Source organism: Corvus hawaiiensis, chromosome 6 (genome assembly GCF_020740725.1).
Source record: "Corvus hawaiiensis isolate bCorHaw1 chromosome 6, bCorHaw1.pri.cur, whole genome shotgun sequence".
Classification (NCBI taxonomy): Eukaryota; Metazoa; Chordata; class Aves; order Passeriformes; family Corvidae; genus Corvus; species Corvus hawaiiensis.
In genome coordinates this window covers 45,818,010-45,833,618 of record NC_063218.1, presented here as the reverse complement: position 1 = coordinate 45,833,618, position 15,609 = coordinate 45,818,010, and the positions used below count along the sequence as shown (strand labels likewise).

The following is a 15,609-nucleotide window of genomic DNA, read 5'->3' as shown; positions in this document are numbered from 1 at the left end:
TTCAGTCTTTCACAGGTGTATCTCCATATATACTTTAAAAGGTACTTTCCTCATTTGAGACACTGAAGAAGCCAAGAAAGCCTAGAAGTCCAGTGTTCCTTAAGAACTGGGGTCTGCTGATAGATACTTCACTTCTCCCAGGTGTATCATTGGTTAGTTTATTCGTTAGTTCTTTGCAACCAAAAAGCCAATTGATTTTGAGAAGCAACCTTGCATACTACCACTTTGGTGTTACAGGGCTTCCACATTTACATGACATAAAAAAAATCCCAAAAACTTACACACCTGCTGAAAGAGTCTACACAACTGTTTCTGAGCTCCACCATGAAAACAGCCTGAAAAGGCCCCACAGCTAAATGTATGCATATAAAATGAGCCAAAGAAATTGTCTTTTAAGTATCAGTAAAACAGGAGACTAGTTCAAAGAAGAGAAATAGATAGAGAGAGCACAAGGAAACCAACAGAACAAACCAGCCAACCCAGTCTCTAAACAAAGAGACAATTAAAACCAGAATTGTTTATCCAGACTTCTGGTTTCCTCCTATGAATAGTACCTTTATTAAATTCTATCATGGACACTGAACAAGACACATTGGTGTTGGAATCTGCTCACAGGCACAGACTCCTTGAGCCACCCTATGAGCAGCTCCACAGGTGAGGTCTCATGGGACATGAAGTCTGCTGCAAAACAGTCTGGTCTTAGAAGTAAGCAAAGAATGAAAACCTCAGCTATGACAGTGTCTAAAGAAATAATATCAGCCTTTCTTCCTGACAACCTGCTGAACAGAAACTTTTCACACTTCCCTAGAAAATACTTATTTTTTCCTAGTCAACAAGATCTGATAAAACTGTGGCTACTGCAGTTTCAAAATGAGATAGAAGATGATCTCATCCCAGTTAAGGGCAAACTGATGTGGTCTCAACAAGGAGGACGTAGGAAAATGGCTTGGGGAAGCAAAGCTCTTTCTCTCTCAAGTTTCTCTTACCTCAGGAGTACTTAAAGACTCTTGGAACTCCAAGGTATAAAGCCAAAGGTCAGTGAGATGCTTGCCTATAAAGGAAGTTAAAGGAGAGTTTCTGGTAAGTTCAGAAGCACAGTACCTTGCTCAGTCTCAGTCACTGAGAGCAGTGAGTTTGAACAAAAAGGATAAATTGATCCTGCAAGAGATCCAGTATGGAACTCCACACAGCATACCAGTGCATGATAAAGAGTTACTTCCAAACCTTGTTTCTTAACTTCTGACTAGGGAAAATCAGGAAGAGTGAATTTATCAAAACTAAATCAACCCATTAGCCTTTTAACAACAGGCACCTTGTCTGGATGGTATTTCTATTTAAGCAGCTGTGGAAAGACAGCAAGTTTATGTTCACCTAGTACCAGAGATTGAGCACAAAAGCTAAAACTGCAAGCCTGTTAAGCATTCAAGACAGCAGAACAAGAACTGAAAATCATCTATTTAAAATAAGCATAAACAACGTACTTAATTAACATGCATTTTGGCTTCCTCCCTGCCCAATCCTGTAGTATGAGTATTTTTTCCTCAAAGCTAGTTATACAAGTTATGATCAACTTGTTTTGCATTTACTGCCAGTGTTTTCACATGGAAAAGAACTCGTGTTCTTCAAAAGCCAAATTTCATAACGACATTTCTAAAGAAGAAAGTAATCCACATTACTTAAATTTCTTGAACTGACACTAAATACACACCAGTGTGGTCAAAATTCCAATACAGCCAAGAACAGAAATAAAGAAAATTCTGAGACACATAATTTCATTCTCCTTAATATGGTTAGCAAAGAAGTATTTTTTAAAAAAATAAATAAGGGGACACAAGAAACCCCCCAAACCAACAACCCAATGCTGTCCTCTAATCCTATTCTGACACTCCACATGGTAAATTTAATTTAGCAGTTAACATGACTACTGGATGCAAGCCACTCCATGTTTTGAAGATGTAACACTTTTTTGAAACTGAAAGTAAGAAAACTGTAAAAGTAAGGTGTTGGGTGTTGGTTTGAGGGGCAGGGCATGGTTGTTTAGGGTGGTTTTTTGGTTGTGATTTTTTTTTTTTAATCCATAACATTTAGGAACAAAACCAGTTGGTTCCAGTGTAATCACTGTGATTATACACAGTGAAGGAAGACAACTACAAGCAAAGTAAAGTGAATTAAGTGAATTAAGTGAATTAAGCTATCAGTAAAAATGATCTAGAAAAAACTGAAAAAGCAGTTTTTATGCCAAAGTCCAACAAAACAATTTTGTAAAGTACACAGACACTAAGGTCCGAAGAATGTAAAAGCTTCACTGTGAAACGGGTTGTCACTACGTAAGAGTTGTGTACCTCTAATCCAGTATCTCCATAGGACCACAACATTGAAGCTGAATGTATGGCAACATAATCTTATGTAGCAGAACCCACATCACTTTTTCAGCCTCCAGACCTCACTCAAGATGAATATTGAGCCCTTTAGTTATTGTACTGAAATGAGCTAAAGAATGCAGAGGAGATTCAGCAGAGACTCAAATGCAATTATATTGAACTGCTTTGTGTTTCTTGTCTCTTCTGCTCTGTGGTGACTCTAAGGGACAAAGAGTGATGTACCCTGTCAAGTTCAGTCACCGAAGTCAGTGACTGCTGCTGAGGCAGTGTCGAGAGAAACAGCTTCCTGTACACCATTCCCAAGCACTTAATGTTTCCAATGGAAAACACGGAAATTCTTGAAGCTTGGTCCTTTAGTCCTACGTACTCAAAACTAAACCACCCACATCACGCACCAGTTTGCAACTTCACTAAAAGCAGCAAACAGACCACAACGCATCTGACTTCTTAAATCACTCACAAATTTAGAAGCACATTGAAGTGCTCCCAGTATTCCCTAGCGTGATGCTGGTGCTTTAGGGAACCAGGAAACAGCACTGACTGGTAACAGCATCAATATGATCCAGAGTCTGGCTTAAGGTTTAAACAGTGACACTTTTGTATGTGAGATAGTATAAAGAGCAGATTAGCCACTAGGGCATGTGACTTTAAGATTCAGTGCTTAGCCTAGGGAAAAGCACCCAAAAATAAGAGATGGTAAGACGTGCAAGAGTTCACTTGGCATTTTACAAGTGTCAGTTTCAATCTCCAGTGTTTGTCAGCCTTCCACCCAGGGAAGTGCAGCGTGCAAAACGAGCTTTGTTTTTACCACAACAAACAAAGACTGATATAACAGGATTTGTACAAGAAGCAACAATACCCCTTAGAATAGTGGTATTTGACAAGAACATTACTTTCTAAGACATGGGGTTCCTTTATTAACTGCTAACCTGCTATTCTGTTGAGATAAGAGCTACGAATTTGATGAAAGGAGGACAACTGGGCCTGTAAAGAGGGTTGAAAGCTCTGAAAACAACCTGCTTTCTCTTGAAAATCCAAGAGGATGAAAAAAATTGCTTTTGGGTAAAGCCACTGAGGACATTTCCAGAACTACATGTTATACTGTCCTTCAAATCCCTGGTGACAAGAAGACATTTCAGAGGAACACTGGCCAAACACATTAGGAGATTCAGTTGTAAGCTTTTGAAAACAGTCTTCAGCTCTTTCAGACATTCCTGACTTGACAGCTTACAGAGCCAACAGCCCTATTCCCAAGATGGTGGGCGTTCACAAACTGCAGGACTTTATTTTTATACACCACAGAAAAAACCTCCAAACCAAAACACAAAAACACAACAAGTAGAGTAACAGTCATGTTCTTGTCACCACCCTAGCGTAAGATCATTAACTCAATACAAAGAAGATGGAAAACAAAGACATTTCAACATCAATCTAGATACTTTACTGTGAGGGGTTTTTTTTTCTCCAATCAATATACTCTGGACAAATGAAATTTACAAACTCTTCAACTGGAAGAATTAAGTAGAAAAAGTGCTTATAGAGAAGACACTCATACAAACAAAAATACAGACTTGGCTGTAAGCTTGGAGGTAAGGGGAAGAATTTCAGTAAGTGATCATCAACTTACAATGGGCTGCAAAAATACAAACCTCTTACGTGTTTCCAACACAGCAGAATGGTGGCACAGACACTTTCACAGGGCATCTTCAAACAAATCAGAACAAAGGAACAGGAAATCTTTGCCTGCCACCATAACTGGCTGTTTTATTTTAAGCACACCTCCACAGATGAACTATGTAACTAATATGGCTCCATGGCACCGAAGCAGAAGATGCCCAAACATAAGCTGCAAATATTAACTTCTACTACATCATGATATTTGGGTACTGGCATCTGGCATTTTGGAAGCAGTACAGTTTTTTTCACACCTGCTTTTCCCCCACCTTCCCATAAAAACAACAGTAAGGAGTTCTAGAGCTCTCAGGAGCTCTAGAAATACTACAGTTTACTGGATGGAAGAAGATCATCTTAAGTATCACAGCCACAGTAACAAGGAGGCGTCATCACTGCACCAAAAAGATAAACAAGAACTATGCTGATGCTTGGACTTTAATTCATTACATCAGAAACTCTCTCAGTAGGACAATATGAAAGAGGCAAAAGGTGTGCATCTGGTAGGAGTTGTAAGCCTCACCTAAGTCTTTCCCATAGTGCTCCAAGATTATTAACTACTGTCCTTGAAGACTGCCTGTAACTGTTCTCCAAGTCTGAGAAAGGAAGAAATACATGATGATGGCCTTTGTGGAGCCTTTTAGTTCAAAATAGTAATTAAAGAAGTATTTTAGTTGTTGACAACCTATCGACATAAAACAACATTTATGAAAGTAGCTTTTCCAACTATTAAACAATGAATACATCATTTCCATAGCAAAAAGCATAAGAATTAACTACCTGTGCATAACCTGCAGACTATCATTCATGCAACAAAACAAAAAATGCCTTTCAGCATGTATTTTTAGCTTGATTTACTGATGAAAATACAAAGACACTTCAAACTGAACCATAAGAATATCCACCTGGACAATGTTTGGGCACAATGTACTATTGTAACCAATAGCATGGAGAGAAGAGGAAGAACCCCAACATCCTTCTTTGAAGGTAGATGTTGCACTCTCCAGCAAAGAAGAAGAATCTTTGGGGTAAGTCTTTACAGTTATTAGGACCACATGTCCCGATGCTGATGCTGTCAGGCTATACCAGCAACTATTTATGTAACATGACAACACCAATTCATCCAGCAGTCATTTTTGAAGCAATCTGTTTGTTGTATACATACATACATACAATTTGCTTCACTGATACTGTGGGTATGTGACTGTGCTGCACAGGTGAACTGTCCTTTAAAAACAGTCGCATCAACAGTTTGAAGGGCTGAAAGTCTGTTTCCCATGATGTGCTGCCTGGAAACTCCAGCTCTTATTGCACAGTAATAAGCACACAATTCCTGTCCTTAGAAACTTATAATTTATATGTAGTTTCCCCACTGAGCTATCAATACAGATCTTGTATGCAAACAGGCTTAACAGAGATCTATAGAACAGAGTTATCATCAGTGGTACATCTGTAACAGAGGGAGAAGCACAAAAGCTAAACCCCAAGACCACACAGAATTCACAACTGAAGTATTCAGACAGAAGCGTAACAGTGCAGAAGTAGGTGCAACTCCGGTAAGCAAGTTTCCAGCTGGCACATTTATTTATCTTATCCATACAGACACGTCTGAGTAGCAATTCCTTCAGCAAGGGTCTGCAAGAACTTCAGATCAATTAGCACCAAAACTGAACCGCTCAGGAGCTACATCTTTCTTATGATGTTTAAGAGTAAGGAAGGAAAAAAAAAAGCACCCAGGCACACGGAATAAACAGAAAAGTTACCAAACACTGGCTTCTGCCTTTGAAAGATTTCAAATGACTATTGGTTTCAAACTTACGATTAGTTAACTGTTTAAGCTAGGAAATGGTGCCTATTACCAACCTGTTCTACAGCACAGATAAACGAAACTAATGGAAAGACCTATGATGGAACATGTGAGAGCCTCCATTTGTAGTGCTGAGTTCCAGACTCACATGCAACACTATTTCAAGGCAGAAGCTACTCACAAATTTGCATTCTTTCACTTTCTTAAAACATGCGTGAAATTCCATGGTTTTGCTGATTTACATCAACTAAGAAGATGAATTCTTTTCTAGAAAAATAAAGACAAGTTACCTAGTATTCATTTTGTGTGTCTGAAAACCTAAATAGGGATCAAGAACCAAACTAGTTGCTAGGTCATCATTTTCACAGAGTTCCTTGGCAGACATTCCAGAGGAAGGCACATAACGACTTTGACCCTCAAATCCTGAAGCACCGCTACCTGCAAGTAAGAAAGCACAAATTAGATATCATTTAAGGGACATTACAGAGCCCAGCTACATTGAGGGACAGACAGATACACAGGCTGGAGGCAAAAAATACAGAACAATTGAGGAAGATGATAAAATACCTGAAGAAGCAGAGGCACAGTTAATTTTCCCCTCTTGCTTTTTTCATTTATGTAGTAGTCAAGGGAGAAAGTATTTTAAAATGTTATTTTATGGATTTGTTTAATTAATTTTCGTTTCCTTCTCTCTTCCGTTCCCCAACTACAAGCATCTTTCCAGACTACACAGTTCAGTAATGCCTACCTCTAAAATTTCTGACCTATAAATGTGATGAAACAACGAAATCTGAAATCTGATTTTCTGAAAAGTCTAAATAAAGGACTTTAATTTGCATTTAATCCTTCATCCCAGACCAAGAGTAAAAATCCATATTCCTTAAAATCATTCCATAAAGGCTAAGAATGTATATGACTTCATTAAAAAGCAGGGTTTACTTCTACAAGTGTATTCACTGAAAGATACGCAAGTACTTCAAATTATGTTATCCACTTCAAATCATACTAGTTGTCACTTAGTGCCAATCACGCATTTTATAATTAAAACAGTTCAAAATTGATTTATACCCAGTTATTCTTATTTTACTTCTAAACTGATCTGAAGATATCTATATTCCTGAAGGGAGTTAACACATCCAGAAAATACATACATAACTGATATTTCTGATGTTAGCTCCATGCTGACTGCAGACCTCCCTCATGAGTTAGGTAAGACAGAAGCCTGGCTTGCAAACTAGGAAGTGAATCACAGCACTAAGCAGCAGAAACATGTACATACATCTGCTTGATCTTCTCTCAACTCCGTTTTTGCCCGTCTTTGGATTCTCCTTTCCTGCATGCTGCAATTTGGTCTGCGCGTGGTCATTAGATGACTTGCTTCCACTTCTCCGGCCATTCACTACCATGTTCTTGGATTCTCCCAGCCACTTCATACCCACAGACAATCTGACTCAGTTGCATTTAGTCACTTTTCAAAAGGCTTGGAGAAGTGGATGAATAAATTCAGTTCCAATTCCTACTGGAAGTAAAACATAAACATGATTAGAACTTACCGGGAAACTGTTTTCAGGACACAGAGTTTAAAAAAAAATAGTAACACCCCAACAACAACACCAATAAACCCAAACACATCCCCATGCTTCCCCTTCCCCCCCCCCCCCCCCCCCCCCAAAAAAAAAAGTGGGGGAAGGTGGGAGGAAAGATGGCAACCTGCATTTGCATTAGGAAGAAAGAAAAGCCATTTGTTATCACCAGTACACAGAAGTGTGAACAGGTGATGTATTGTCCTACAACTTACAATGGCATCTGGCAGCAAGGATGGAATTCTAAAGTTGATAAATTGCTAATGACAACTCATTTTTAAGAGCTGGACTATACCCATGGATATACCTGTACAAGCATATGTACACGTGGATAAACACATCCAGAGCTATGTGACTCCAGACCTAGAGTATTTTCAAATACCTATCCAATTAAGATTCTATCTCCTAATACATAAAACCCATAACCTATTGGGAACTCTACAGCAAGGAAGACCATTTTACAAGCAACCTCCAAGAATTAAAGATGTTAGGGGAAAGATGTTAAATCTTTATTAAAAAGTCAGAGTTCAAAAAACCCTCAATGATGACCTAGAGGACCCAGGCTACTATTCCTACTGTTCCATATTACAAAACAAACCAGTCACAACACACCTGGTTCAATGTGCCAATACTAAGTGGGGTCACAAGTATAATTGAAATTTTACAGTATGTAAGAGTCTAGCAAAGCACATGCTAGTTTTTGTCTGCAGTCTCAATGTTTTCTGCATAAATAATTACAAGAAAGCTAAAAACTTTAAATAAATTTTAAATAATGTTTTTGTACACAGTTGTATCTCACTCTATAACTTGCAAGAAAAAATCTGATTTACACAATTACTTTACAATTGCATTTATGCATTAGTAATTCATTCACTTGATTTTAATTCACCCTCCTCCCTACTGTTTCCTCACAAATAAATAAATTGTGGCTTTTCACTTTACTGTAATTATAAAAAGAACGTCAATGCTCTGCTCACAGCTGGTAACAGGCCATTGTAACATGCATTTCAATCTGGTGGAAGAAAGTCACAACAAACTAACAGATGTTTGAAATACTGTCTTTTGTAGAAATTCTGCTTTTTATCAGGTGAGAGTAGTAAACGACTAGATTTCTGTTAGACACCTATGTGATCCAGCTACTTAAAGAAACGTTCATGGCCAGATGATTTGTAATTAAGTTATTTACAAAGATGAAGAAAATTGAGGCAATTAGGGAAACACAGTGAAGACAAGTGTATTGTTTATTAACAGATGCATTGCCTCAAACATCCTACTAGAACGTATCACCCAGAAACTGACAGGTTTTAGAACCTTTTACAAATTGTCACAGAAGGGCAGTAAAGACTATCAACAAAGTGTAACAGAATCACACTGAGCAAAAGCTGGCTCAATTACTGCATCAATACAAAGAAAAAGAATTGAGATCGTTTCAGTGGACAAAGAATTTTCTTGCTGCCAGTAACAGAAAGCATTTTTTTTAACCTCAAGATTATTCATTCAACTATAGGTAGATGCAGCCATTTTTACAAAGTTCCTCCAAAAACCCCTTGGATAGGCGCTTTTTTCCCTTCATAGAACTTGCCTGATAACATAAACCTAAAAAATCCCCCAACAAAAACCTCAAAAACAATCAAATAACCCCCTAAACTTCCTTGTTAAGCATTCCACCTGAACTTCCGTCAGACCAACCCTGTGAAGATACACCACTGACTGACTCTGATGTAAACTCTTAATGACAAAACCACTCTCAAACTTTGCTTTTCTTACTTCTCAATCTATTAATTTTACATGTCTATATACTCTAATTAACCCCCATTCTGCCATGTTTTTGTAACATTGGTAATGAAAAGCACTAAAACAGAAACTACATTACAAACTTCCACGAAATTCAGTCTTGGTGTCTTTGTACACCAGGACTGAACTCCACCCTGCACTGGGCTTCAGCTCAAGAGCAGTACAGGTGAATGAAACTACCATGAAGTCTGACTGTACATGGGTCCTGTATTGTATCCAGCAGTCTGGGGAAAATGCTTAATGTGGTACTTTCTGACAACTACCAGGTACAGGAGCCACAGGGCTGAAGGAAAGGTGCTCTCTGCACAAAGGAAACCCACCTTTCGCAAGTGCTGTTTGGGCAGGGTGCGTGAGTACTGTCTGTGCCAACACACTTCTGCTTAAACAATAACAGCAATGACAAGGAAGGTACCAGTGCAGAGGTAAGAAGCAACGTGGCCACATAATCATACTCCAACTATACTAAACGTTAGGAAAAAGACTTCATTCTCCTCCAAAGTAGATTGATATAGACAGCAACATAATTCGTCCTCAAACAAAATCAGGTCATTTAGTGAAGCATAGCAAAATTCTGGTGAAAAATCATTCTTCATTTGGGCTCAACAGCCTAGTGAGCAAGAAAACCTTTGTCTCCATCTACTGCTGCCTCTCCTTTCTAGTAGGAGCCAAATGACAAACTTGAAGACAGCAAGTGTGCCTCTTCAGCCTCTATTCAAAAGGACAAGAGGCAATGGGCAGAAACAGATGCACAGAAGTTCCACCTGAATATGAGGAAGAACATCTTTACTGTCTGGGTGAATGAGCACTGGAACAGATTGCCTCGAGAGGTTGTGGAATCTCCCTCACTGGAGGCATTCAGGATCTATCTGGACACAATCTTGTGCCATGTGCTCTGGGATGGCCCTGCTTAAGCAGGGAGGTTGGGCCAGAGGACCCACTAAGGTCCTTTCCAACCTGACCCATTCCGGGATTCTGTGATTCCTTCTCCCAGTACCCAAACACTGCTTCCCAGACATGATATCAAAAGCCAGAAACAACAGCCAGGATTCCTTTCCCCATGAATATCGCAGCTGCTAATGCCAACAGAAAACCTGAAAGGGAGCAAGAAATGCCCCATTCACCACCACCATGTGATATTTAATTTATCTTCAGATTTGATTTGTTCTCACTACTAGCTACATCAGACTCATACTGACAAGTCTTTTAGGAACTGAGAAAAGGAAGAGATGAACACTATCTTTCCATTTAATAAAAAACTCAAATATACTTGCACCACCACATAGTTAGAAACTCTTGCTACAGAGCTCTGCCATCAAAATCTAAAACCACACATGGACCACTTAGGACTTCAAGTTTATCTATAACTGTGAAGTTTACCAGCACAATTAGAGCTTCCAAGGGACCTTCTGTATTTCAATATAAATGACCACACTGCTGTTTTAACTCTTTATTAACAACACCACTACTCTTTAAATTACACTGCCTTTAGCAATTCTATTCTGGTAGTTTGACAGGCACATTTCCTCAAATGCCAAAATACAGCTCAATTGCATTTGGCACCTCTCACTGAGGTATGTGGCATTTCATTGCAACAGTACTCTTTAAAATGAAAACTCAGGTTTCATTTATTTGGTTCTAAATTTACTAAACCTATTAACACTTTTTGAGCATTATTTGCATATCAGTAACACTCAGAAGCACCATTCAACAACTGAAGCAGAAACACAATCGATGCAGCCATCACCCAAGATACTCCAAAGCCTCCAAGAGCTACCCAGAATTGTTTACCAGACTGATTAAACAGTGCCATTCAGATTTACATTACAGTTGGAAAGCCTTAGTCCTTTCATAATGGGAAGGGTAGTAAATCCCTATCAATTTGAGTAAAGAAATTCATAAAACAGATCTCAAAAGTTGTCTGAGAATTTGGGTCCTCATCTGTGAAAGCCATCAATTCAGAAAAGTCTTGTTGTGAGAGGGAAAAAAAGCTGCACAAAACCAAATCAACAAAACCCTAAACCATTGAAACACAGCAGTACCTATAAGAAATTCAAATACAATTTATTTTCGTTTACCATAACACATTTTTTGCATATACGTTTTTATTACTTAAAGGACAGAGACAGCTTCTAACATAGGCAAAGAGGCAGTGGGTTTTATTCATCCTTCTCCAGGACACAGGCAAATACACTACGATCAGGAGGTTTTACTAACAAGTAGGGTCATCCTCTCCTTTCCTATAGTTTCAAGTATACAGACAAGCAACGGACCTCCCTTAAAACAGTTTATGGATTTTTTTATTTTTAAGAACTCAAACACCTAAATTTTGGCTTGCCTTTTTTTTTTTTTTTTTTTGGTAATTAACAATAGCTGCAAAAAAGTTTTCCTCAACAAGACAGTGACCTAAACCAAATATGCACCAAAAAAACCAAGCAAAAAAACCCAGCCTCAGCTCTTCTGGACACATCAGAGGAATCAAGAGAAAAGACATAGGTTTCATTACTGATAGCCCTACAAAAAGTAACAGACCTTTGAGTTCGCGAAGCAGAGCAAAACTGCAACTAGTTTTCCTATGGGATCACCAGAATAAAAAAGACTGATCAAAATCAGCTGAATGAAAACTTGCACAGCTTTAAGGAGCTATTCGAAACAGTCTCAAGTCTTATTTTGGTTACTGCATTTGGGGTGAACTGGTTCAGTAAACTGGACCCCCAGAAAATGTTTTTTGAGTGTTTTCAGCTAGTTAGTGCTGAGAATAAGCTCAGTGCAGAACTGGAAATGGATTAGTAGTGGCATGGGGAGGCTGCAAGACTGTGTCAAAACTGACTCAGGTCAGTTCAGTCTGCTGTGGAACGACAGCCCCAGGACACAGGTTTGTGAGAGCACACCTGGGTCCAGAACTGACCCAAACCCAGGCTCGAGTCTCTCACCAATAGCTCGGCCTGTACATTCCCTTTTTCTCTTGTGCAGCCATGTGATTTTTGTGTGTCAGTTTGGATACTAATCCAAGCACAATGCAGGCACAGAAGCAATCCAGTACCAGCACAAACTGAGTGTCAGAGAGAGAACTACACTTCAGCAGCTCCTGCCCCTTCTCCCCTGCCACGCCATGTCCTTCTCAGGGTGAGGCTGAGCACAGCACCCCAAAGCCTGTGTGATCCCCGCAAGTCACTGCAACAACTCCTGCATTCAGCAGTCACAGACACAATATAAAAGCTTGCTACTTCCAGAAAAGGGAGAACCTAATTCCTCCCACCTGCCAAGTCACACAAACATTTCCACCAATTCTAGTGCTCTGTGGACCTCTCCATAACCCAATTTAACTGTGTGTGTGTGCAGCTACGTGACTTACACGGGTTCAGGTTCAGTTCAGGGCAGACCCACCATGGCTAGATCAAACAGTTCAATGAAGACTCCAAACCAGTGTAAGTCCAAAAGTAGCCCTGCTGCCTCCCCACCTGCTTGTGCCCACTTCCACACCATCCTCCCTCTGCGCCAGCAAAACAAATGCAGAGCCAAGTGACCTGAATGATTCGGCCACTGAATCAGGAGAGTCACCAGACAAGTTTGAACCTGGCTGGCTGGAACGATGGGTGGATATTACAGGGTAGGGGGAACACACAAGGTCAGGGAAGTGGTTAAGAGTACTTAAGCTGGGACTTCTTTGCATCCTCAATCCACAGCTCTGGTTTAGCACAGGAGTATCAGACCTTACACTTACCACGCTAACTTGGGCAACTGTCTGTTGCCTTAAAGCATGTGCTGTTTGAAGTGAAGAGCATACTGGGAAGTGTAGTCCTGGAACAGGATAGTGCTAACAGAGCAAAAAAGCCATTCAAGAGCCCTAATCAATCCTGTTACAGAGTATACAAGGATACATCATCCCACTCATTCATTTTATATGCAATACATTAAGCAATTGCTTTAAATAAGTCTGAATTTCCAGTTCATGAGCTCCAATGGTATAAAGCAGAGACGTCTGTGTCTATCTGGTCCTAATAACAGCCTGATAAAGAAACAGTAGAATCCAACTTTTCAACCAAGTAAGCCTTGATTTCCTCACACATTGTTACTTGCAAGGAAGAAAGCAAAGAACTGAAAAGTTCCGTTTTAATGAAAATTGAAGCAGACGCATCCATAGTTATAGTGGTCCGATTATGGAAACAAGGCATGGCTCTGTGTCAACTATCCTACAATGCATTTTAACCTTATTGACAAAAACCTGCCACTATGTATTTATAGTTACAGTATTAAACACTGATCAGATTGCCATCTCATATCACAGAATCAATTAGGTTGGGAAAGACCTCTGAGATCATCGAGTCCAATCTATGACTGAACACCACCCTGTCAACTAGACCATGGCACTAACTGGCACGCCCGGTCTTTCCTTGAACACCTCCAGGGACGGTGACTCCACCGCTTCCCTGAGCGGCCCATTTCAATGGCCCATCACCCCTTCTCTGAAGAACTTCTTTCTGACGTCCAACCTAAACCTCCCCGGCACAACTTAAGACCGTCCTCTTGTCCTGAGACGTGTTGCTCTGCACTGAATTCAAAGCACCAGATAACTCCACAAAGTTCTACACTTCAGGTTCTCACACTGCCTGTGACACACCCTGACAAAACACCACGCACTCTCCCTCTCACTCACCGGTTTCAGCGTTTCCGAGAGCAACGTCTTAAAGATAACTTTACTTTACAGTTTCAGATACAGATGCTGGACAAAGACTAATGGCATATATCCTCCGATGAAAAACCACAAAAAAAACCCCAAAAAACCAAAAAAACCAAAAAACCAAACAAAAAAAATCATACAAAAAACCCCCAAGGGAACTAGTCCGGCCATTCCATCAAACCGAGGGAAGACCGAGAGGGTCACTAAAGCCATCAGCCTAGACGTGTAACTACTGGAACGGGCCGACACTCCCGGCCCAGAACGCAGGTCCGGGCCGGCTGAAGGGGAGCGGGACCGGGTCCGGCCCGGGCGGCGCCGCCCCCGCGCCCGCTGCTGCCCCCTGCCGTTCTCCGCGCGCCGGCGCCGCCACACGCCCCGGCCCCGCGCGGCCCCCACCGCCCCCGGCCCCGGGGCCCGGCCCCGCCCGCGGCCGCCCCTCCGCCCGCGGGTCCCCGCTGCGTCCGCCGCTGTCAGCGCCCCGACAGCCGCCCCCGCCCTGCCCGCGGCGGCCCCGCACGCTGCCGGACCCCGGCGCGGTTCCTCACGCCCCCCCCCCCCTCGCTGAGGGGCGCCTCCCCCGCCCCACAGAGCACACAGAGACCCTCCCCAGAGACCCAAACTCACCGCCCCGCGCTGGGGTCCCCCGCCGCCGGCGCTGCCCCCGCTGCCACTGGGGGAAAATGAATCATCAAAGGCAAGGGTGCGGGGAGGAGGGGGGGGGAGGGGAAGGGAGGAAGCTGAAGGGGGAAAAGTGAAGACCGAGCCAGGGAGGGGCGGAGTGGGGAGGAAAAACTAAGGAAGGGGGAGAAAAAAAAAAAGCGGCGATAGTGATAAAAAATAATTCCGAGTGGGGGGAGGAAAAAAAATGGCGGATTAAAATCCAAGATGGCGGCGCCGAGGGGCGAGCGGCGCAGGGGGGAGGCGGCGGGGAGAGCCGCCTGGAGATCCCTCCGCCGCGCCCCGCGAGAAAGAGTCCCCCGGGCTCCCCCGCAGAGACCCCGCGGGGTGGCGGCGCGGACCGGCCGCCGCTTCCTCCTCCTTCTCCTCCTTCCCTGCGGGGAGCCCTCGTTCCGCCGCCCTGCCGAGCCAGGCGAGCGCCGCGCTGGCCGCCGCGCCCCGAAGTTTCTTCTTGTTCCTCCCGGCGGAGCCCGCGACCTCCTCGCCCCGTCCGGGGAGACGCCGAGTGCCCCTGCGCTCCCGGCGGCGGAGGGACACCGCGGACACCCGCCGCCGCGCACTCCCGCCGCCGCGGAAGGATACACCGCTCCCAAGGAAACACAACCCGCCCCCAGCCGCGCCGCTTCCCGCTGCCGCCTCCTCTCGCCGCCGCTTCACCGCGGGCGGCACGGGGGCAGCCGGGGCAGCGCGTCCGGCCGCGGAGCTGGGACGGCGGCGGCCGCGGGCCCCATGACCGCCCGGCGCCGCGGAGGGATCCCGCCGAGGGAGGGGAACGAGGCCCGGGCCGCCCCGCACGGCCGGGTGTGCGGAGAAGAAGTGCCGCTCCGGGATCCCTCCGCGCGGTGCTGCCCTTTAAACACGGGGGACTCCCCGCCGCGGGGCGCGCACCGGGATGGGTGTTCTTGTGCTGCCTCCCGGTTCCCCTGCTGCGCGGGTCTCGGGGGTCTGTAAGGCGACGGCTCGCCCTGCCCTGCCGGGGGAGAGGGGAGCGGGACCGCAACCTCAGCTCTTCAGCAC

At 43.2% G+C, this 15,609-nt stretch overlaps 1 protein-coding gene across 3 annotated transcripts in view; it reads right to left on the bottom strand.

Moving 5' to 3' along the window:
• KMT5B (lysine methyltransferase 5B) overlaps positions 1-14,627 on the bottom strand; it is a 28,254-nt gene extending 13,627 nt beyond the window's left edge. For 2 of the 3 annotated variants that reach the window (XM_048306973.1, XM_048306975.1), the window contains exons 1-3: positions 14,539-14,627; positions 7,139-7,375; positions 6,150-6,297 (exon numbers count right to left, since the gene is read on the bottom strand). In XM_048306973.1, the coding sequence (XP_048162930.1) occupies positions 6,150-6,297; positions 7,139-7,292 (302 nt within the window). In that variant the 5' untranslated portion in view covers positions 7,293-7,375; positions 14,539-14,627. Of the gene's footprint in view, positions 1-6,149; positions 6,298-7,138; positions 7,379-14,538 lie in introns of all 3 variants that reach the window. The other variant, XM_048306974.1, reaches the window with a different exon arrangement.
• Positions 14,628-15,609: the final 982 nt, after the last annotated feature.